Source organism: Talpa europaea (genome assembly GCF_964194135.1).
Source record: "Talpa europaea genome assembly, chromosome: 14".
In the NCBI taxonomy this organism is placed as follows: Eukaryota; Metazoa; Chordata; class Mammalia; order Eulipotyphla; family Talpidae; genus Talpa; species Talpa europaea.
The window spans coordinates 40,704,994-40,729,668 of NC_140082.1; the positions used below are offsets into that span (position 1 = coordinate 40,704,994).

The following is a 24,675-nucleotide window of genomic DNA, read 5'->3' on the forward strand; positions in this document are numbered from 1 at the left end:
AGGTTTGTCACCTGGAAATATCATTTGTCAATCTACATACACAGAAAATATTTGAATATACAGGTACATTCAAACACACGTGTTTTGTTTTTTTTTTTTTTTTACTGAAAAACACATCCTCTACATTTCAATTTCCAAATTTTGATTTTATTTACTCTGAAATAAAGTCTAAGACATTAACAGTTATAGAATTTTAAAATTAATCTGCATACGGTTAGAAAAATATGCATTAAGGACATATATATTTCTTAAGAAAATAAAACTATGTACAAAAATCATTTCTGCTTACCAATCCTGATCTTATCTAGTGAGATTTTTATAATTAAACACCACCCAAACCTCAACGTTTTGAGAGAAAAGGCAACAGCAAAGTCCTTGAACCTCTCTGGCCCCAGTGTTTCATTTTTCAAATCCACTGGAAAGCTCAATCACTCCTTGGGTGGAGAGTGCATTTAAGATTGTCCAAAGTTTGGGAGGGTCTTCACATTTGTGTTGTTGTTCCCAGTGCACAAGGAGTTCTTCTTTCCTTCTCAATGTCTGTGCGCAGAGGATACAATTAAAGCCAGAATGGGACTGTAGGGGGCCAGTTTGGGGGCTGGGACATTCAGGGCCCTGGGGGTCTTCTCTTGGCTCACTTCGCGCTGGCTGGGCTCCGTCATCTTTCATGAGTATTTCCACATCATTCTGATGATGAAGGTAGAGTTGCCTTTTCAGCCTAGGAAATGTGTGTAAATCCTCACCTGAGGGGCAATGCTTTTCCTGCTTTATTCTCTCAGGACACTGTTTCCAGTGAGAATCAGTCTGTTTAACCAGTTCTTCTGGAGTGCCTCTGCTTCCTGGTAGGAGCCCTTCTTGTAGTCTGCCCTGAATTTCTTCTCCATGAACATAAAGTAAATGAAACTTTATTTCAGCAAAAGACTGAGCAGTGACCTGACAACGGCCACATTTGATTTGTAATTTGACTTCACCTGCCTGGTTTAAGAGGAGGTCTTCTTCCAGGCATGACTTGTTTTCCCTGAGAAGAGGGAAAACAGTCTATATAAGATTTCATGGAAAGACATAATAAGAATTTTTCCTTTTAGCTCTTTGTCTCCAGGGATCTAAAGACACCCACTGATGAGAAATACAAATGCCGGGGTACACAGGCAGACCTTCAGCAAAGGCCACTGTGAACACCAATGGTACTTTTACATGGGGCCACATTTTTAAGCTCCCAGGGCCCATTCAGTAAACAAGTGTTTCTTTCATGCACCTCCCCAGGAGTGCTAACTACTACAGGAGCAGTTGTAATCAATACCAGAGTCAGGTAGTGTAAGTGAGGTGCTTGGGTCAGCTGAAGGTAACCACCCTCCCACCCCCAGCTCTCCCTGACCATGAGCAGCGAATGCAATTTGGAAGTTTTACTGAAAATCTACATGTACTATAGGAAAACACTGGAAAAATGAGGTTTCTTTAGAGTCTGTAATGCACATTAGTAGAAAGCACAAATATCTAAAAGGGGACAGAAATCCCTAAAGAAAAACAGGATGGCCTCCCTGGTGGTGCAAGGGGTTAAGCACCACACTATGAAGCAATCTGCAGCCTCTGCAGCATGAGTACGATAGCAACCCACAAGGGGCAGCAGACCTCTCCTGCCTCGCCCGCTGCTCCCCTTAGCAGTGTACTTTGGTCAGTCTGCCTGTTCTGCTCCCCACTCTGTCTCTGGTGAATCCTCTCACCCCACCCCACCCCGCATCTCTGGTCTGTACCCCAGCTTCCCAGCTCTTGTATGGATAAATAAATAAATCTTTAAAAAAAAGAAAAACAGGGAAGCTACAGAAAGCTAGAAAGAAATGGGACAGGCATACCTTATTTTGAGTGAACATGACAGATTAAGTAGAAATGGAATGGAAGTATTTAGAAAAATTAGGACAATTAAGAATAATGAAGGGTAGCAAAGTGTTAGAAAATTTTCACGGAGATAAGGAAAAATCATCTCAATGAAGATGATTTCCACTTTCTGTGGAAAGTGGACAACAGAGGGAGTTTCGTGGTTTACTTTTCGCCTTAAGACCTGTCTAACTGGCTCTTTGTGTGTGTGTGTGTGTGTGTGTGTTTTAATTTAACTTAGTATCATTGTTTTACATCCTTGTTATTATTTTGAAAGTAAAGGATTTCTCCCCTCAGGTTTCACCATTATCCTCCACCACCAAAGCACTCGAAATCCTTTACCAAAGTTCACTGTGCTTGCCTCTCTCCCCGCCCCCACTTTACCCCTCCTCGCTACCCAGAAGTTATCACTTATACGTGGAATATGGGGCCTCCCTGGTGGTGCAAGGGGCTAAGCACCCCACCATGGGGCAATCCGCAGCCTCTGCAGCATGAGTTTGATCCCTAGCCAGGGAGATTCCCACATGGCGCAGCAGACCTCTCCTGTCTTGCCCGCTGCTCCCCTCAGAGGTGTATTTTGGTCAATTTGCCTGTTCTATTCCCCAGCATCTCTGGCCTGTACCCCAGCTCTTGAATGCATAAATAAATAAATATTTAAAAAAATAAAGCTTTTTCCTTTTATACGTGGAACATGAAGAAACCAACCAGAGCCAGTCAAAAACAAACATCAAAACCAACCCCTTAAAGCTGAACATAGAGCTGAAGCATGTTTACGACAACTAGAAGCAGTACCTGCTAAGAGACTGACATGAGAAAAAGTTCATCTGCCCTAATGGGAAAAATCAAGCAAATGTGGAGAGTCGGGTCAGGAACCTTAGGTCTGGTCAATGTAGGAGGCCCACACTGAGGCCCCACCATGAGTCATGCTATGCTCTGGGGCAAATGATGCTATTTAGATTAACATTCTGTGCACGACTTTGAGGGGAAATTACTTGTAAAGATTATAAGAAACTAAACACAGTATTTACCACGTCATATTTCAGATGCAAAAAATAATCTCTCACCCTATAGTCCCCACCATACCACGACTGGCATTTGTGCCCCCGGTTTACAGGAGTTAGGGCACTTAAAAATCATGACTGATCAGAAACCAAACAGAAACGAGATCTTTCTTCACAGAACTAGCAAGGAGAGGCAGGTACCTTATGAAATCTTTATCTACCAGAAGTTTTTATGAATTTGTTTTTCTGAACATAACATCCTACCCTGTCTTCCAAATCCAAACAGATTATCTCCCCAGGCTTCCCTCTTGTTGGCACTCACCTCTCCATTGACCCTTCCATCCCTCTGGCATTCACGTCCCTGTTCCTTGGCATGTCCCCTAACTGCAGTTCACTTGGGGAAGGCTCGGTGCTGATGACAACCCTGTGCACTTCTTTTAGATGGCCAATATAGACTCTGATGTGACCAAACACTTTTGCACAAAATTCACAGCACATGAGTTTCTTCAGACGGTTTTCACTGTGATGGAGTTTCATGTGTGTGCTCAGGCTGCCAGAATGCACATATGCTTTGCGACAAATCCGACAACTGTAAGGCCGTCTGTTAGTGTGTGTATTCATGTGATCTCGAAGGTGCTGTTTGAATTGGAAGATGTGGTTACAGAACTGACATCTGTGCCAAGGCTTCTTAATGCCAGAGAATCCATTTCTGAATGCACAGCTGGATTTAGGGGGAGGGCTGCCATCCGGCTTATAGTCAAGATTTTTAGGAGTGAGTAAGTTGCTTAACAAAAGGCCTTGCCCTAGACTGTCTGGTGTTTGGGGCTGCATCGTAGCTGCAGGAGAAGCCAGAGCAGACATGACAAGTATAGGTTTAGGCATAATGCTGCGGTATTTTTTCATAGCCCCAGGTTTGGGGTCTCTGGATTCTTGGGTATTATTTTTCAATCTGTCATTTTCTCTGCCCTTATTGATGATGTATTTTCTCCTTTTCCCCTGATATGTCAAAATTTCATCTGGAATCTTTCGTTTTCTTCCTCTTCTCTTTGTTGCCCCCCTGCTCAGTTTCGTTTTGTGATTTACATCTTGTTTGGTGACTGGACAAAAGGGACTTTCACAGGGACTCTGCTCGGACACCTGTAGAACAGGTATCTTGCCAACCACTTTGGTGGCTGCATTAAAGCCTTCTGTGACAGAGGATGTCTTATCACAGTCTGTCCGGAGTTCAGATAAAGAAAAATCTGAATTGTTAACATCTGATTCACTTTTGCAAACCTCTGCTGTTTTCACTCTTGAGTAGGGCAAGATTGGCAGTTTACCTTTGGGGATCAATTGAATTCCACTGCCCAAAACCGCTGGGGATAAGTTGGTCAAAGATTTTGCAAGATGAGTGTGTTCTTTGAATTTTTCACTGGCAACAGCAGAAGGTTTACTGGATATCTTTTTGCTTGCAGAGTTTGCTTTCCCAGAAATCTTTGTGAAGCCCTGTTTCGCAGAAGGTTCCCCTGGTAGGGACAATGTTGGGCTGGCAGTAGAGTTCAACACTCCCTGGCCTTGGGTCACTAGAGGTGGAGAGTGTCCATGGCTACCTCTGTCGGTTAGCACAGTAGAGCCCACACTGGCTGGGGTGTGGTCTAGGGATGGCATTTGCTCAGATTGCCTGGGTTTATGTGGAGGTTCAGGGCGATCAGGTGGGGAGGCGGACATTTGGGTTTGGGAAGGAGGTTTGCTGCAGCCACTTTCAGGGGAGTTCTGAATGGGTTTCTTTCTTGATCCTTTGTTGAGTTGGGGGGGCTGGTATCGTGGAATAGGCAGTTTAAGGTTTTCAGGCAGGGGCATTATGGGTTTCTGGAATGGCTGAGCTGAGGCTACGTGTGGCAAAGCAACAAGAGAAAAAGTTCCCTCCTGTCCAGCCACTTGCATCAGAGCGTAATTCTGGGTGGGCATCCCGAAGGGTGTGGAATTGATGGAGGGTCCTGGGTTCCCCTGATCACAGAATGATGGTGAATGGCATGACAACACTCTGGATGCTGGGACTTTGGGCACAATTTTTGGTGCAATGGTCCTAAAGTGACTCTTATTCTGCAAACCTTTCCCACTCAGATTTGTTCCAGAAGGGATGTTTGGTTCACCTGCAAAGACAATATAATATAAAAAGTCATTATTGAGTAACTGGCTTATTTTTGAGAGTGCAAATAAGCATCATATCATTTACTCTGCCTAAAATGCCTTCCTAGGCCCAGCTCTACCCTCTGGGAAACTCCTGTGTCCTTCAAGACCCAGTTGATGGTACTCTTGCCCACCTTCCACAAGGAATGATAATTATTATCCTCTATGGTTCCATAACCCCAGTTAAGCTATTTATCACTTTTTGTAATAATTTTTCTGTTTGTGTGTCTCAACTACTAAACAGAGTTTTTTAAGTGCTGGGACTCTGTCCTTCTCACATTCATATTTTGCAAGTCAGTCCTCTTCCTTCACCTAATTCTGATTCACTGCTACAGACCAGAGCAGCCCATTCTCCTTTTCTGACTGCCTGAGCTGCAAACTCTCCTCTGGCCACCTGCTCTAGTTTATTCTACTGTGTATTTTTCTTATTTTACATATGTGTCTTGTTTTCCCTATTAAACTTTTAAGTTTTGTAAGATGAAGCCTATATTTGATTCATCTTGATATTTTCCACTCTGTCTTTGGTGTGAGATAAATGTTTCTTATATTAAATTCATTTTTCATTCCATTTCAGGATACATCATTTGACCCATTGGCAGTGCAATTTGTTTTGCACACTGGATGAATTCCAGACTGAATGCTAGCTTTGTTGCTGTTTCCTCATGTGACTTGTGAATTTCTTCTCACACCTTTCAAACTGTTTATGTGTGCTTTTGCAATTAAATCACCAGTATTAAAAAAGCTGATGTGACACCTTAAAAAATGTCGAAGAAAAACAAAAAGATAAAAAGTTACAAGATGCAGAGACAAAAAATATATGAATCACACAAAAAGCAGTTTTGAGGACATTGACAGGAACAATTTTAACTGACAGAATAACACTTTATACTCTAGGTTTATTAGGCTGACCAAAGGCCAATTACCACAACTCTAAGAGAATAATCAAGGAAACATTTGATGCACTACTTCCAAGGACAGAATCATTGATTTTATTCCATGAAGTTTCAAAGGTTAAAAGGGCTACCTGCAGAAAAGTTTCCCATTACTAAGTACCTCATATTGGTCAAACTGTACTTCCTCTCACATTTACTAGAGACTTACGCTATTCTAGAACTGGCCATTGTAGGCAAACAATCCTTTCTGGAACCTTTGGGGCCAGAAAGGATTTGGAATGTACACTTTCACATTTTAGAAAAGCAGTAACATGAATATACCAAAAAGTTACATACTCCCAACAGTCTGCAGAACACCCATGATTGAACCTATTACCACTTCCATAGCAAAAGACAAGCATATTCACAACAAAGGGGACAAAACTAATATTATTAAGTAGGTTTAATTCAGTTTACTTTTTGCCTCTGAATGACTTTTGGTACTCAGATTTTGTGTTTTCAGAGCTTTTTAAATTTTGAAGTAGTGAGTAAGGGATTAGAGAACCATTTGTTTACGGGATAACAAGGACACAAAGATGAACAGATTTAATTTCTGCTTTCAGTAGCAGCTAGCAAGCTAGTGAAACATACAATTAAAAAAAATCAAAAATCAACCTTAATTTTAAGGTCTAAAGTTAGTGAAGTACATGCAATTTGCAGCAACATGGATGGAGCTGGAAGGGATCATGCTCAGCGAAATAAGGCAGAAAGAAAAAGAAAAATACCGGATGGTCTCACTCATAGCAGGAATCTAAAAAACTTAAATAAGGGATCAGGAAAATGAATAACTATAAGAAAGTGAAAATCAAAATCAACAAACAACTATGAACCAGAGACACTCTATGGGGGGTGGGGGGCGGGAGGGGAGGGATTGGGGTCAAAATAAGGGGGTTGCAATTGTATGGGGAATATAAAAATAAAATTTATTAAAAAAAATAAAGTTAGTGAAGTAATAATTATAATAGTAAACTGATTCTTTCGGCAAAAATGATATTTTGCAAATAGGTCACATTCACATAGTAAATGACAAATAGATATAAGGATGAAATGCATACTGATCAATGTATTTTAAAAGTAATTACTGGTTAGTGAAGAAAATGTATGTTAAAAACATATTTCACATGGTAGCTCACATTAGAGTAAGAAGGAAAAAGAATAGAGCTATATAGCCTAGAGAAATCAGATAAGGATGATTAAGTAATCTGTTGGTTTCTTTTTTAGTTTTACTACCTTGAATTGATTAGTCCGTCACCTTGCAATAGTCACCTAAATAAATCTGCCATACTTGTTTGTTCTTCCTACATAATTTTATTCATTTTAAATTTTATTTTCATAGCTTTTTAATAAAAATGTCTTTCATGTTAAGTCTCATCTTTTTGTCTTTTGGGAAGTACGAGAAGTACCGAAGTAAATTGTAAGTAAATGTATTAGGATTGAAAGAGTTCAGAGAATGTCTAAAATTATTGATGACATCTTTTGGTTGCCCAGAGACAAAATTTATTAAATAATTACATTAACAAGAAGAATGGTCTTTGCATCTACATAACAATTGGGGGTGAGAAAGGGAGAGAAAACTCTGGGTCTTTTATATCTAGTACACATGCTGATTGATTGTGCAGAAAATATCTATAGCAGGAACTAGAAGAAAGCCTTTTGTCCTTAATCAGTGATAAACCCTCTTGAAACAACATGTGACTATAATATATCACAACATGAGGCACAGCACCTTAGTCATCTGCTCAAAACTGTTCAAATGCTGTTCATCCCACAGGCAAAGCCAATGGCCATCCAGCTTCCAGGAGCCACTGTCTCCCTCTACTTGCTGCCCTCCAGCTATGGTGGCCTCTGTGGCCACAGTGCTTCTGCGGAGCCTTTGTACATGCTGCTCTCGCTGTCTACACACTCTTTCTCTGGATAAATCCCCAGAACTAGCTACACCACCTCCCTCAGTTTAGTTCAAATGCCCACTTCCCAGTGAGCTTTCCCTGACAACCTATTTAAAACAATCATTTTGATCTCTTTACTCCTCTTTCTTTCCTGCTTTAATTTTCTCCAGCACATCTGCTTCATCTTATGGATGACATTATGGTCCCCTGTGTTCCTTTCACTGGAGCAGATTCCTGGAGGGTAGGGAATTTGTGTTTTTAAGACCTAAAGCAGTATTGGGCATGTAGTAGCAATTTAACATTATTTATTGAATTTCTAAGTGATAATAAAGTAACCAATGGCTGAAATAATTTACAAAGTGAGTCTATTCTCTCAAAGGAGACTAGCATTAGGGGTGCCTTTGGGGTTCAGGCACTGGGGGAACAAAGTGGTCAGGATGGGATGGATGCTTATTTTCCACTGAATACTCTTTATGCTGGGCACATAGGAGGTACTTATATGTATATATTGGTTGAATGACTGAAAGGAAAATGGAAGTTTCCCTATTTGTATCTGAATCTGTTTTTAAAATGGGTATTTTTGAGAATATTCATGATGGGTAAGTGTCTATGCAACTTTAGATTATACACAGAAAGTGTTTCAGTTTTTTTCAGGTTATTTCCTTGCCTACTTAATTTCAAGAACTGCTAAACATAAGGGATATAATCGCATAATATGACAGGCTGTGCATAACTACACCCAAAGGTAAATATTGAGAACTATGTAGCTCATTACTTCCAAAGGACAATTGGAATTCTGAGAATTATTTCCCCAAACACTTGGATCTTTGGAAAAAACAAAATAATTGCAATAAAAGTCAGTTATCTTGTCTTTTTTTTTTTCTTTTTCATTCCTTTTTTTAATTAATTATTGAGGTAATTGGTTTACAACATTGTGTATGTTTTAGGAATACAGATACATACCTCTCCAAACATACATTACCATACCAAGGCTACCACCAAAATGCCAATAACCCTCTAGCACAGTCCATGGGATACTGTCCAGCCTTATCTCCCACCCATCTGGCCCTTCGATAGCTTCAGTTCTGCTTTCAGAATCCAAGGGTTTCTTTTGGTTTATTCATTAATTTTGTTTTTTATATATTCTGTGAGTGAAACCATTCAATATTTATCTATCTCCTTCTAGCTTATTTTGCTCAGCATAATTCCCTCAAGAAAATTAAAGCTAGATCTACTACATGATGCAGCAATTCTACTTCTAGGTATCCAAGTATTAAAACACTAATTTGAAAAGCTATATGCATGCCTATGTGCACTGCAGCAATATTCACACTAGCCGACGCAGGGAACAACCCATGTGCCTGAAGGCAGACAACGGGATAAAGAATATGTGGTATATAGACACATGGAATACTACTCAGGAATAAAAACAAATCTTGCCATTTGTGACGACATGGATTTTTTTTTTTTTAAAGTAGCTAAATAGGAGTCCTTAGAGAAACTGAAAATGCTTCTGAATCATATAAATGTTACCTCAAAACAAAAATGAAACTATACCAAAAATTAAATTATGCTTATTTCAAAACAGTAACTTTTATCTTATACTTTTGTGTTTTCCAAATCCTTTTTTTTTTACAATGTGGTATGTTTTTATAGCTAGAAAAAAGTTTAAAAATAAAATGCTCAAATAAGAAATAAATATTTTTCTTTTGGATCAAATAATAAAACCACTAAGATAGTATGATTTAGGAAGTCATTCTTGGCAATGTAAGTACAACAGTGGTTTACTCCACTGCACATTTACAAGGTCACACAGATGGTGTGATCTAAAACCCCTCACCTGTCACCTACTAAATTACAGATCTTATAGAAGTGTGCACTAAATAATGAGAAGTAGAGATTTCCACTAACATTAATAATTTCTGGAAATCCTGCGAAATTACCCATAACACAGTTAAAGAGACTCAGAGGACTCTCAGGCACTAAACATGAACTTTTATTAACTGAAAACATTAAAGGTTAACTCAGTAAAATTAATTTTGCACAATTACACAACATGAATACTTAATACTAAGATTTTAAATGTGGGCTGTTTTTAATATGTGAGTCATATTAAGTATAACTGTTTTGAAAAGTGACATTTGCATTTGTTGAGAAATTGATCTAACTGTGGATTAAAGGACACTAGGAGGTCTTTATTATGGTCTAGGTCTTTTAAGTCAGCATTTACAAAAATTTTGTCAAAGATACTACTGTTCCTTTTATAGATTAAGAGTTGAGGAAGTCAAGCAACATGCTTAGGCCCATACAACCCAGACGTGTCCCATTCCAATCTGAAGCAATGTCTTCCTCCCTTTTTCTCCCCTTAAAAGGGGAAAATTAGTCGAAGTAGTCTTAACTACAAAATATAGTATGAACTCTGAATTTTAAGAAGGAAAAAAAAAACCCAGAAAATATGAAACAAAAATATCCTGTCATATCCCAAAACTACTTGTAGGAAAGGAAAATTAATAGCCATTTGAAGATAAAAGCAGATTTTTAAAGTTGAATTTGTCATTTTAATATCCATAGGATTCTTAAAAGTCCAGTAAGGGTGCCAGATATTTGTTTGGAAAATGTCCAATGTAGGTCCTGTTCCTCTTCCTACATCACAACCAAAGAATTTGATCTGACAGGTATCAATTGCATGTTAGAGGGGTGTATATATTGGGGGGAGGGGATTAGAGGCAAGGGAGAACGTGGGCTCAAGAGTATCAAGGGCCAGCATCGAATCCAGCTCAATCAAAGTGTTTCCACAGCACAGCCAACAAGACAATATTAAGGAACAACTTCATGGGGTGAGTGATTGTCTAGAGCTGCAAACAACTTCCTTCCTGATTTCCACCAGCAGAACCAAGGCCTGCTTTGTTGCTTCTGAACCGTGTTGTACCCGCTCATCCTTCATTTGGTTTGTTTGGGCACAGTTCCTTTACTCCATCTGCGGGGACCCACACATCTATTGCTAAGACTATAGTAGGGAATAGGCAGAGAAAAACAGGAGTTTCCCTGATCCTGAAATAGGCTCCCTGGATCTAGGCTCTGAACAAAAGTGTCACCAAGATCTAGTCACTAAAGAGCCAAAAAACTTTTAGGTACTATTTAGGTTGTGATTTTATTAAACTGAGAAACTCAATTTTATTTATTGGCAACCCTGTTTTCCCTACTACTTGACTTTCAAATAATAAATTCCAGTTGGGGTTCAAACTGTTTTCCAAGATGGTCTCTGGTTAAAATGAATATGGTAAAACTTGGAGAAGTCAGAGATAAAAGAAATGCCTAATAACACAAGGGAGTGCAATTTAATTTTGTTGAAAAACCAATAAACACATTTAGCAATTGCCTACCCTCTCCCCAAGGTACTGTCCAGGCTCTGCAGCAACAGAGTCAACTGGAATTTATTGAGCATTAACTGTAGAGAGCACCCTGTAAAATGTGCTGGCAGTAGGCACAAGTGCTCTTTTGTTTCTAAGGACTTAAATGCTAAATATAATTTCTAGTTCACGTATTTGTAACATTACCTATAGTCATATCTCAGACCCAAATTTCAGGAAGTTTTTGACACTTATACAAAGGAAATAAGCACATTCCTATTTGAATCTTTTATTCCGAGTCTAGTCTTCTCCATTCTCCATACACACATATCCTGCTCACCGAACTTTGCTCTTAGCGAACTCCCTCCAGTCTCCTCCTGTAAAGACACCATGATATCCTGGTTTTACACCTCACCTTGCACTTAGCAAACACCTTTCAGAGGCTGTCTTGCCAAACAATGAATCCATTGCCTAATATAGTGGAAAGAGAATTCTTACCTTCTGAGTATGGGAGTTTCTTGTAATTCCCAGCATTTATCAATACTGTTTCCTTAACGTTATTCCAATGGTAAGAAATATTTCATGACAAGGAATATTCAGGTACTACACAAAATACTTTGCATGCATTATCTAATTAAACTGAGATGGACAGTAACCTGAGTTAAGAATTACTGCTAATTTCATTTTACAGATAGAGATTTTCAGCTGGTAAGTACAGGAATCATACTCTGGCCAATCTGAATCCAAGGATTCTTTCTATCACTACATGCTGACTAAGTTATTACACATGGTTATGGTTACCCATGATAGTTTCTAGTGAAAAGATCCTGGGTTTGGGAGTTGAGAAAGACAGAGTTTCAAATCTTGGTTCTGTTCCCTGGCTTGGGCTATGTCATTCTATAAGCCAACCTGTTCTCATTTCTGAAACAGGTATAATGGTATCTTGTTGCAAAGGTCACTATCAGGATTAAATAGAGGGAGGGAAATAACCATTAAGATGCCACAGTAATGCCTACCACATGTTAGATGTTCAGTAGGTATCAGTGTTCCACTTACTGTTGGCAAAAAAGTGCGAGGTTAGGCCTCCCTTGTGGTGCAAGGTGTTAAGCACTGCACTATGAAGCAATCCACAGCCTCTGCAGCACAAGTTCAATGCCCGGCTGGCCAGGGAGCAACCCACATGGTGCAGCAGACCTCTCCTGTCTCGCCTGCTGCTCCCTCAGCAGTGTATTTCAGTGAGTCTGCCTGTTCTGTTCCCCTCTCTGTCTCTAGTGAACCCATCTCTGGCCTGTACCCCAGTTCTTGTATGCATAAATAAATAGATCCTAAAAAAAAAAGGTATGAGATCCCTGACATTTATCTTTGGGGAGGGGAGGGGTAATGTGAATCCAAATCATATTGCAAACTGTATGGAAGTAGTTCTGAATCTAAATTGCTGCTTTTTTTTTTTTAAGATTTATTTATTTACACAAGCACTGGGTACAGTCAGAAGCGCGGGAGGGTGAGAGAATTCACCAGAGCCAGAGCAGGGAGCAGAACAGACAGAGTGACGAAATACACTGCTGAGGGGAGCAGTGGGAGGCAGGAGAGGTCTGCGTGCCATATGGGACCCTTGCCTAGCGACTGGGGATCGAACCGGCGCTGTAAAGGTTGCGGGCAGCTTCGCAGCCCAGCGCTCAACCACTGTGCCACCAGGGGAGGCCCTCACATTACCTGATTTTAAACTACACTATTATAAAGCAACAGTAATTAAGAAAATATGCTTATGCAATAAAATTAGACACATGGATCAATGAATCAGAATTGAAAGCCCAGAAATAAATTCATGTTTATATCAATAGTTAATTCATGATAACAATGCCATGGTCACACAATGTGCAGCTCATCATTAGCCAAATGGTGTTGGGAAAACTGGACATTCTTATGTAAAAGAATGAAGTTGCATTACTTTTTAATTCCATGTACAAAAATACATTCAGATGGATTAAAGAATTAGATATAAGATTTGCAACAATAAAACATGTAGAAGAAAACTGGTGATTTGTTTCATAACAATAATAAAGATGTTTTTATTGGAGACCTGATGGCTATGGCAAGGGAAATAAAAGCAAAAATAAACAATTGAGATTGCTTTAAGTTAAAAAGCTTTTATACAGTTAAAAGTAATATAAGAAAATTAAAAAGACATCCCATGGAATAAGAGAAAATTACACAACCAATAAGGGATTAATATTCAAGATATAAAAAACATATTTACCAACAATAAAACAATGCAATTAATAAGTGGATAGCAGATTTGAATAGACAATTCACCAAAGAGGATATCCAGAAGGCTAGCAGACATGTGGGAAAATGTTCATCATTGCTGTTCATAAGGGAGATGCAGGTTAAATCATGAGATATCATCTCATACCCATGACATTAGCATATATTAAAAGGACCCTCAACAAGTGCTGGAGATGATGGGGAGAAAGAGAAACCCCACTGATGGTGAGAATATACACTGATGCAGCCATTTTAGAAAGCAATCTGGATTTACCTTAGAAAACTGAAAATGGAAATAGCCTATGACCCAGCAAATCCACTTGTGGGCATCCATCCAAAAAACATAACATCATCTACTCAAAAAATTATATGTTCTTTAATGTTTACCACAGCATTACTTACAATAACCAGGATGTGAAAATAACCTAAATGCACACCAACAGAAGATTAGATTAAGAAGATGTGTTATAGCCACGCAATGGAGTATTATTCAGCCATATGTAAAAATGAAATGTTGCCATTCACAGCAAAAAGGAAGGAAATTGAGGGAATTATTTACAGTATAGAATGTATGGCGAAGACAAATATTGGACATGTACAGAGTAGATGATCTGACTAAGCAAAATACTTTAAAAAATGACAAATGACATTAATAAAGTGAGGCTTCTGAGGTTAAGAGGTAGGCAGGAAGGAGTAAGGATCACAGGGGTATAAGGGATGGTGATGGGGATAAATTAGGAAAAATTGCTAATTTTAGCCTAAGCAATATAGGATGGCTTGGTGGCCTAGAAATTATTATATATCCACTAATGAACTTATTACTATCTACCAATTATTGAAAAACAATCCACATACTTCCAAATAAATGAAACAAAAAAAAAATGAGAAAGAGAAATCCAAACATTTTATTTTCAAGAATAAATCTCCTTCATAAAGTGGACTACACTTATATTTTTTTCCTCAGAAAAACCAGTCAGTCAAAACAAAACAAAATAAAAAAAAAGGACAACAGGCCCCCAATGGAGTGACTTATACTAATTCTTATGCCACCAAAGGAAGATTTAAATTAATTACAATTTGGTCTCTCCCAACATGAACTCTAATCAGGAAGTCAGGTAATCTGTCTGTCATCCCTAAAAGAAAGTGACCTTATTACAATCCACTTTTTGCCAATATAACTTCCATGTTCCCTCTCCTCACTACAAATTTATTTCATTTTGTACAGCTCCTTGGAGCTCTTTCCTATTTGCTAGACGAAATACTGACGAATTCACTGAATAAAGCCAATGAGACCTTCAAAGTTCACTTAGTTGAATTTTTTTGAACATAACTTATTCTTTTCAGACCATATAATTAATGCCGCAAATACAAAGAAAATTTAAAAAGCTTTATCATTTAAAATACATTTTAATAATTTTCTATTTCAGTGAATTTCCCTTCATGTTAATTAAGCCCAGTTTTATCAGACCTTACTCCTGGGAGAAACTGTTTTTGATTTCAAGTGCTTCTGATGAAAAATGGCTGAAATTTGTATGAACTAATTTTATTTTAAATACATTTATAAAAATAAAAGTTATTTTTGTGGCAAAAATTTATAACATGCACAAAATTTTATTCATTATTACAAAATACTCAAGTTTGTGCCCTCACCCAAGTTTAAGAATGACTGAGTGGCATAAAAATTTGACTAAGAGGTAATGATCTTTTAGGAACACAAAGCAAGAAAAATGAAAACTTATGAAATGTTTTAATAACCCCATTCTCCCATCATCTTTTTTGTTGTTACTATTACTAGAACTGGTAATATCCTACTGAGTCACACAGATGAAATTTAGAAGACATTGATAGCTGAATGTCATTAAGGTAAAAGCAGCAAATCACTTCATTTGATATCCCATCATCCATAACAGTATCTGTGCAGAATGTCTTTCTAGGAGATTCTAACATTTTCTGATTCAGGAGTTTCTCAACAGGACTGGTGAGCACAAAAACATCTCCTGCAAAAGAGTTTTTAGTAAACCTCACAAATACCTTGTACCATGAAACAAATTAAAAATGGGAGGCCCTCCCCGGTGGCGCAGCGGGTTAAGTGCCGTGCTGTGAAGCTGTCCGCAGCCTCTGCAGTGCAGGTTTGATCCCGGCCGGCCGACGAGAATCCCACATGGCGTGGCGGACCTCTCCTGTTGCACCCGCTGTTCCCCTCAGCAGTGTATTTCTATCGTCTGCCTGTTCTGCTCCCTGCTCTGCCTCTGGTGAATCCTCTCACCCTCCCACGCCTCTGGCCTATACCCCAGCTCTTGTATACAAATAAATAAATCTTAAAAAAAAGAAAGAAATGGGAGGCCCTTTGCTGCTTCAGGGTGGGTTGAGATCCCAGCAACATGCCCCTTGACCCAATGCCCTCCCAGGTAACCAGGCCCAGAGCCACTGCTTTGGGGTAGGATGAAGTCTCAGTGACATGCCCCTAGGCCCAGCACCCTCCCAGCCATCCTGACCACCTAAACAAAGTATAGAAGTACTTCAAGAGCAGCCCTAGTATCAACCCATAAGGCCCTAGCAGTTGTTCCTACCACCTGGTAAAATGCCCAAAACAGTATGAGAGAAGGACCCACACACAACAGAAGCTCCAAGGACAGTTGAGCAGAATAAAAGATAACATTGGGGAGAAAAAAAATTACAAATGGCCAAGCAAATATGCAGGAGAACTATATACCACAGAGAAAAAACAAATCTCCAGAACCCAACCACAAAGATATGGAAGAGTTTTTATTCCATTAAGATACAGAATTCAAAATTGCCATAATCAAGAAAATCAAAGAAATGGAACAATACAAAGAAACCAGTTCAGAGATATTAAAAAAAAAAAAAAAAAAACCTCAGAAAAGCAAATGAACGCTATGAGAAACACAATCAATGAACAACAAATCAGAAAGGAGACCCAAAACTGGTTCTTTGAAAAAGTGAAAAGAATAGACTGATTTTAGCCAGGTTCACTAAGAAAAAAAGAAAAAAAAATCTCAAATAAGTAGGATAAACAATGAAAGAGGAGAAGTTACAACAGACACTGCAAAATTCAGCGGACAATAAGAGATACTATGAACATTTATATGCAAACAAGTTCAACAACCTAGGTGAGATAGACAGATTCCTAGAATTGTACAATCATCCAAGACTAAATAGGAGAAACAGGAAACCTGAACAAACCAATCACAAGCAAGGAGATTGAAACAGTTATCACAACTCTCCCCAAAAATACAAGTCCAGGACCAGATGGTACCACAAAGGAGTTCTACGAAACTTTCAAAGTTGAGGTAATACCTATCCTGCACAAACTCTTCAAAAAACTGATAAAGAAGGAATATTCCTAAACATACTTCATGAGGCCAACATTACACCAATACCAAAACCAAACAAAGACAAGACAAGGAAAAAAAAAACTATAAACCAATTTCCATAATGAAAACAGATGCAAAAATCCCTTGAAATCTTAACAATCTGAATCCAACAATGTATTTAAAAGATCATACATGATGACAATACTAGGAATGCAAGGATGGCTCAGCATCTGAAAATGAATGCAGTTTACCACATCAATAAAAAGACAAATAAAAACCATATGATCATTTCAATAGTTGCTGAGAAAGCATTTGTTAAAATTCAGGATTCATTTATGATGAAAACCCTTGAAAAAGTGGAGATGAACGGAACATACTCAAAATAATAAAAACCATGTATAACAAACACACAGCTAGAATCATTTTCAATGGTGGAAAAATGAAAGCCTTTCCACTAAGATCTGGTATAAGATAGATCTTACCTGTATTCAACATAGATTTAGAAATCCCAGCTAGAGCAATTAGGCAAGAGAAAGCTAAAGGAATCCATACTGGGAAAGAAGAAATAATGCTGTGATTATTTACAGATGATATGATAATACACAAAGGGAACCCCAAAGACTCCAGAGAAAAACTTATTAAACAATAAACCAGGTCAGCGAAGTGGCAGGACACAAAATCAACACACAAAAATCAGTTGCCCTTTTTTTATGAAACAATGAGCTAGAAAAGAAGAAATTAAGACAGCTATCCCATGTTACACTTATAGGAAGAATATAGGGGAACCAAATATGGGATCAGAGAAAAAAATAATAACAGTAAAAAACAAATAAAAATAAACAGGCAACTATAAATCAGAAACACTCTGCCAGGAAGGGGGAGGGAAAGGGATCAAAACAAAGGCGGAAAGAGCACAAGGGACTACGGTGATGATGCACAGGTGAATTGGTGGTGGGAATTCTATGGGGACTACAGCTGATAAGAGAAAGCAAATGCTGTACAAAAATGAACAATGATGTAAAATAAATAAATAAACAAATAAATAAAAATTTTAAAAAAGAAATCTATCCCATTTACAATCTCACCAAAAGAAAATTTAAATAATTGGGGGAAAAAAAACTAACAAAGGAGGTGAAGAACCTATACAAGGAAAACTGTAAAATATTGTTGAAAGCAACAGAAAACACAAAGAAATGGAAAGATATTCTCCACTCCTGGATAGGAAGAATCAACATTGTCTAAATGGCCATTATACCCAAAGTAGCTTACACATTCATTGCAATCTCAAAAAACCATTCAGTGGTATTATTTAAAGATGGAGCACATATTACTGAAATTCATATGGAACCACAAAAGACCTCAAATAGCCTATGGTCTCGTAACTAAAAAGGGGAAAAATGGTGGTATCACATCTCCAGGCTTCAAACTATAATACAAAGCCATAATAAGTAAAACAGCATGATATTAGAACAAAAACAGACACACAGACCGATGAAACAGAATTTAGAGCCCAGAAATAAAACCACACATTTGTGGACAATTTATCTACATAAAAGGAGCAAAAAATATATAATGGGACAAGAAAATCATCTTCAACAAATGGTGATGGGAAAACTGAAATGCCACATGTAAAAGAATAAAACTAGACTACCATATCCCACCATATACAAAAATCAACTTAAAATGGATAAATGACTTGGATTTAAGACCTGAAACCATAAAATATATAGAGGAAAACATAGGCAAAATATTTCATGACATAGGCTTTGTGGATTTGTCTCCAATAAGAGGAACAAAAGAGAATATAAACAAATGGGACTATACTGAGCTATAAAGCTTCTACACAGTTAAAGAAACTATCACTAAACAAAAAGATAACCTACTGCATGGGAGAAAATATTTGCACACCATACATCTTGACAAGGGGCTGAGATCCAAGATGTACAAAGAACTTGAAAAACTCAACAAGAAGAAAACAAATTACCTAATAAAAAAAACAAGCAGGAGAACTAAACAGATACTTCCTGAAGAAGACATACAGATGGCCAACAGGTACACAGAAAAATATTTAAATATTACTTATCAACACGGACTGCAAATCAAAGCCACAATGAGATACCATCTCACACCTGTGATAATGTCCCATAAAGTTAATGTCAGTTTTCTCACTAGTCTTCAGTTTTGGAGAATACAGGCAATTACATTAAAATACATTATGTTAATAATAAGCTTCTTATTTTAAAGAGAATTCACAATGAGATTACTGAAGAACATTAGTATTGAATGAAAAACCTGAAAGAACTTCTAAATTCCTCAAGTGGCAAATCCTGCCCCTTTAGTAAACTTGGTAAAACATCAGTGGTATGGTGTGTAAGGTGAATGTGGGGTATTTCTCCTTTTGGGGGTCTCTCAGGGAAAACAAGACACATTTTCTTACATATAACAGAGCAAAGGTCTGACTGTAGTTCTTGGAACTCTCTCTCAGTAGAATAAGAAAAAAGCAGAACAAAATTTTAGTGTCATTAAACTCTGATCCTCACATGTCATTAAACTCTGATCCTCAATTTTTTAAAATTGTGTGATAAAGTGGTTCATACTCATAGTACTCACATGGCATACTAAAGTATAATGGTTGCCTTGAAAAAGAGCACTTCTGCATTGTTTGAGTTGCAAAACTGAACTAGCTGCTTTTTTTTCATGAACACCATTTTTACTTAAAAGAACATCTGAAAGACACCATTTTTACTTGAAAGAACATATTCAGAATTGGGTATTTGGCAGATATTTTCTCAAAAGTGAATGAATGCAGCTTGTCACTACAAAAAATACAAAAACAACAAAGGACATCTGACATCATCTGTTGCCAATGATAAAAATCATTCTTTCAGGTGGCAATTAGAATTTTAGAAAAGTTACATCTGAGCGGAGCAACATGGTGGCGAGGAGACGCTGCGAGTAAGATCTCCCATTAAAAAAAGTTAATAGGGAGGAAAAGCGGCAGGTCCCAGTGAGAACTGGGACAGGGAACATAAACTGACGACTCCAGCAAACTACCTGAAGAAGAAAGTTGCCATAAAAGAGGACTAGAAGGGAGGGAAGCGCAGAACCCTGCTCCCCTCCCCCACCCACAGAGTCGGCACTCTCAGACCGGCAGAGAGGAGGAAAACAACAAACCAAAACGGCCAACAAGAACAAACGACGCAGCAAGGGGGACTGTGAGTGGAAAGGAACTATTGCAGCCACCACACCCCGTGAACGGGAGCTGCGGAGAACCCTGCAGGATTCGCCGCGGCGGTGAGCTAACGGCTCCGGGCGCCATTAGAGAAGAACAAAGAGACTCTGGAGATGCGCACACAGGCCTGGGCCGGCCGGTAAGCTTGCTTGGAAAAGCGGAGCGCTTGGTGCGCTTGAAAAGCAAACGCGGATCGGGATCACGGCTGCCCAGGTCCCCGCGCCTGCGACCTAGGCTTGCGGGGAGACGCGCGGAGGCCCTCATGGGGGTGAAAGTCCCTCACTGAGTAAGCAGGAACCAGGCGCCCAGGCACGGGAGCGGGGTGCAAAAGGCGCCATTCCCGCGCAACTGAACTAGGCTACAGCCCGCGTCCTGGACCTGAGGGCTTTGGAACTGAGACCCGGAGCACGAAATTCGGGGTGTGGGTTCTCCACGACGGTGGGGCACAAGGCAGACACAGCACCCCAAAGCCGTTGAGGTTTACCCTACCATTCCCGCTCTGTTCCCTGTCCCACGGGGTGGGGGGAGGCAAAAAACAGCCCCCCCAAGGACAATAGGAGAGATCTCTGGCGCCACCTAGCGACCAGGAAAAAAAAAGTCACTAACACCCCATAGAATAGGGACATTTCTTAAGACTGCTTGAAAAGGGCAGAAGGCTCCCGGAGGAGTCAGTGGCCAGCTGGGAAGTTAGCCCACGCCAGGCCCCTTCCGACCAGCAGTCTGAGCCCACAGAGGGAACAGGCACCCACGGTCGTGGCAGAACGGGCGCGCAGAAGAGTGTGCCTGAGACCAGAAGCGCAGGGACTGAGTCCCGTGTCGCCATTTTACAACAGGGACATTTCTTCAGTAAAGACTGCCTGAAACCAGCAGAAAGCTCCCTCAGAAGCCAGAGATGGCTCCTGGAGGAACCAGAGGGGAGCACAGTGTCCCAATGCATACGGCAAATTAGAAAACAGACAGTAGGGAGTAGAAGAACCACACGCAACCTAACAGCTCCTCAGGAAAAAAGCACACCAAAAAAGAAAACCACCCTCCAGATTACAACGACAGTAACTTGGAAGAACTTCTGAGACTTCCAGAAAGAGAATTTAAAATTGCTGTGATTAAAAAACTGACAGAAGTCATAAAGGAAAACAATGATATGAGAAAAATAATCAATGATCAGAAGAATGAAATTGAGTCCATAAAGAGGGAAGCAAAAGAAACGCAGGAGATCAAAGAATTAATGGAGGAACTAAAGAACTCTGGGAAAAGCAATGAAAGCAGAATAGATGAAATGGAAGAACGAATAAGTACTCTTGAAGACACAGAAATAAAAAGAACCAAAACAGAAAAGGAAAGAGAAGTACGAAGGAAAAACAACGAAGAAAGACTTCAGGAACTATCTGACTCCATGAGGAAAGGAAATATAAGAGTTATAGGAATTCCAGAAGGAGAGGAGAAAGATGTAGGAACAGAGAAAATATTCCAGGAGATAATTGAAGAGAACTTCCCAAATGCGAAGAAGGAGCTGAAAATTGATATACAAGAAGCAAGAAGAACACCAAACTTCCACGACGAAAGGAAAAACACAGCAAGACACATAATAGTAAAGTTCCCAAGAATCCAGGACAAGGAAAAAATAATGAAGCTGACAACAGGGAAGAAACAGATAACATTCAAAGGAAAACCAATCAGGCTGACATCAGACTTCTCTGAAGAAACACTACGGGCAAGGAGAGAGTGGAGGGACATAGTCAACAGACTCCAAGAAAACAGATGCCAACCAAGAATACTCTATCCCGCAAAGCTCTCCTTCCTCTTTGAAGAAAGAATATGGACCTTCCCAGACAAAGAGAAACTCCGGAATTTCATTACGAATAAACCCCCACTCCAAAAAATACTACAAGGAATCCTAAAGCCAGAACCTCAGAGGAACGAATAACAATGAAAGAAGACCAAAAAAAAAAAAAAAGTTATTAAAAGAATAAATAAAAAAAAGGAAAGACAAACACAATGGCAAATACAGATGCTAACATATCAATATTAACTCTAAATGTAAATGGACTAAACTCTTCAATAAAAAGACACAGAGTTGCAGCCTGGATTAAGAAACAAAACCTGACCTTTTCCTGTCTCCAGGAAACACATTTAGCTACAAAAGATAAAAATAGGCTCAAAGTTAAAGGATGGAAAACAATCCTACAAGCAAATGGACCAAAAAAGAAAGCAGGGACAGCTATACTTATATCAGATAAAACAGACTTCAAACTCAAAAAAATAAAAAGAGACCCCAATGGTCATTACATTATGATCAAGGGGACAATACTTCAAGAAGAAATAACACTCATTAACATATACTCACCAAATGAAGGAGCACCAAAATATATCAGACAACTGTTGTCCTCTCTGAAAACAGACATCAGAGAAAACACATACGTAGTGGGAGACTTCAACACAACACTATCAACAATGGACAGATCAACAAGACAAAAAATAAGTAAAGAAACTAAAGCTCTAAATAAGGACCTAGAGCATTTGGGCTTAACTGACATCTATAGAACACTAAACCCCAAAAAAACGGAGTACACATTTTTCTCAAGCGCACATGGATCATTCTCCAGGATCGATCACATACTGGGGCACAAGACAAACATCAACAGATACACCAAGATTGAAATCATATCAACCATCTTTTCTGACCATGAAGGCATCAAACTAGAAATAAACCATAAAAAGAAGGCAAGGAACTTTCCTACCTCATGGAGATTAAAAACCACACTACTGGAAGACCATTGGACTAATGAGGAGATCAAAGAAGAAATTAAAAAATTTTTTGAATTGAACGACAAGGAGGACACCAATATCCTAAATGTATGGGATGCAGCAAAAGCAGTAATAAGAGGAAAATATATAGCAATAGAAGCTCACATCAAGAAACAAGAAAGAACGCAAAGAAACAACCTAATCTCGAAGCTCAAAGATCTAGAAAAAGAACAACAAAAAAACCCCAAAACCAGTAGAAGAAAAGAAATAATAAAAACCAAAGCAGAAATAAATGAAATTGAAACTAAAAAAACAATCCAAAAGATCAATGAAACCAAGAGCTGGTTCTTTGAAAAAAATCAATAAAATAGACAAACCCCTAGCCAGGCTCACAAAGGAAAAAAGGGAGAAAGCACAAATAAACAGGATCATCAATGAAAGAGGAGAAATCACAACGGACACAGCAGAAATCAAAAGAATAATCAGTAACTACTATGAACAGTTATATGGAAACAAGTTTAACAATCTAGGGGAGATGGACAAATTCCTACAACTCTACAATCACCCAAAGCTAGATAAAGAAGAAATAGAACACCTAAACAGACCAATTACAATTAGAGAAATTGAAATGGTAATCAAAAACCTCCCCAAAAACAAAAGCCCAGGACCTGATGGATTTACAAATGAATTCTACCAAACATTCAGAGACGACTTAGTGCCTATCCTTCACAAACGCTTCCAAAAAATTGAGAAGGAAGGGACAATACCAAACACGTTTTATGAAGCCAACATTACACTAATACCAAAACCGAACAAGGACAACACAAAAAAGGAAAACTACAGGCCAATCTCCCTAATGAACACTGATGCAAAAATCCTCAATAAAATTTTAGCTATCAGAATCCAACAAGGTATCCATAAGATAATTCACCACGACCAAGTAGGATTCATTCCAGGGACACAAGGATGGTTTAACATCCGAAAATCAATCAACATTATCCAACACATCAACAAAAAGAAATATAAAAACCATATGATAATATCAATAGGTGCTGAGAAAGCTTTCGACAAAGTGCAACACCCATTCATGATAAAAGCCCTTGAAATTCTTGGGATACAAGGAACATACCTCAACACCATAAAGGCCATCTATGACAAGCCAACAGCCAGTATCATTCTCAATGGTGAAAAGCTGAAAGCAATTCCATTAAGATCTGGAACAAGACAAGGATGTCCACTCTCACCACTGCTTTTCAATATAATACTGGAAGTCCTAGCCAGGGCAATAAGACAAGAGAAAGACATCCAAGGAATCCAAATAGGAAAAGAAGAAGTCAAACTATCACTATTTGCAGACGATATGATATTATACATAGAGAACCCCAAAAACTCCACAGAAAAGCTAATTCAACTCATCAATCAGTTCAGTAAAGTGGCAGGATACAAAATCAACATGCAAAAGTCAGTAGCCTTCCTATACACAAACAATAAATCTGAAGAAGAAGAAATCAAAAAAACCATCCCTTTTGTTATTGAAACAAAAAAAATCAAATATTTGGGAATAAATCTAACAAAAGAGGTAAAGGACCTATACAAAGAAAACTATAAAACACTGTTAAAAGAAATACAAGAAGACACAAAGAAATGGAAAGACAACCCCTGCTCATGGATTGGAAGAATAAACATTATTAAAATGGCCATCCTACCAAAAGCAATATACAGATTCAATGCTATTCCAATCAAAATTTCAATGTCATTCTTCAAAGAAATAGAACAATTATTGATGAAATTCATATGGAATCACAAAAAACCCCGAATAGCCAAAGCTCTCCTGAAAAAAAAAGAAGGGAATGGAGGCATCACACTCCCAGACTTCAAACTATACTACAAA

General features: G+C 38.7%; 1 protein-coding gene across 2 annotated transcripts in view; it reads right to left on the reverse strand.

Moving 5' to 3' along the window:
- Positions 1-399: 399 nt before the first annotated feature.
- ZNF438 (zinc finger protein 438) overlaps positions 400-24,675 on the reverse strand; it is a gene marked incomplete at both ends in the record, with an annotated part of 34,897 nt that continues 10,621 nt past the window's right edge. The window contains 3 exons of one of the 2 annotated variants that reach the window (XM_084254162.1): positions 400-1,015; positions 3,193-5,002; positions 15,386-15,469. In XM_084254162.1, the coding sequence (XP_084110288.1) occupies positions 400-1,015; positions 3,193-5,002; positions 15,386-15,469 (2,510 nt within the window). The remainder of the gene's footprint in view (positions 1,016-3,192; positions 5,003-15,385; positions 15,470-24,675) is intronic. The other variant, XM_084254163.1, reaches the window with a different exon arrangement.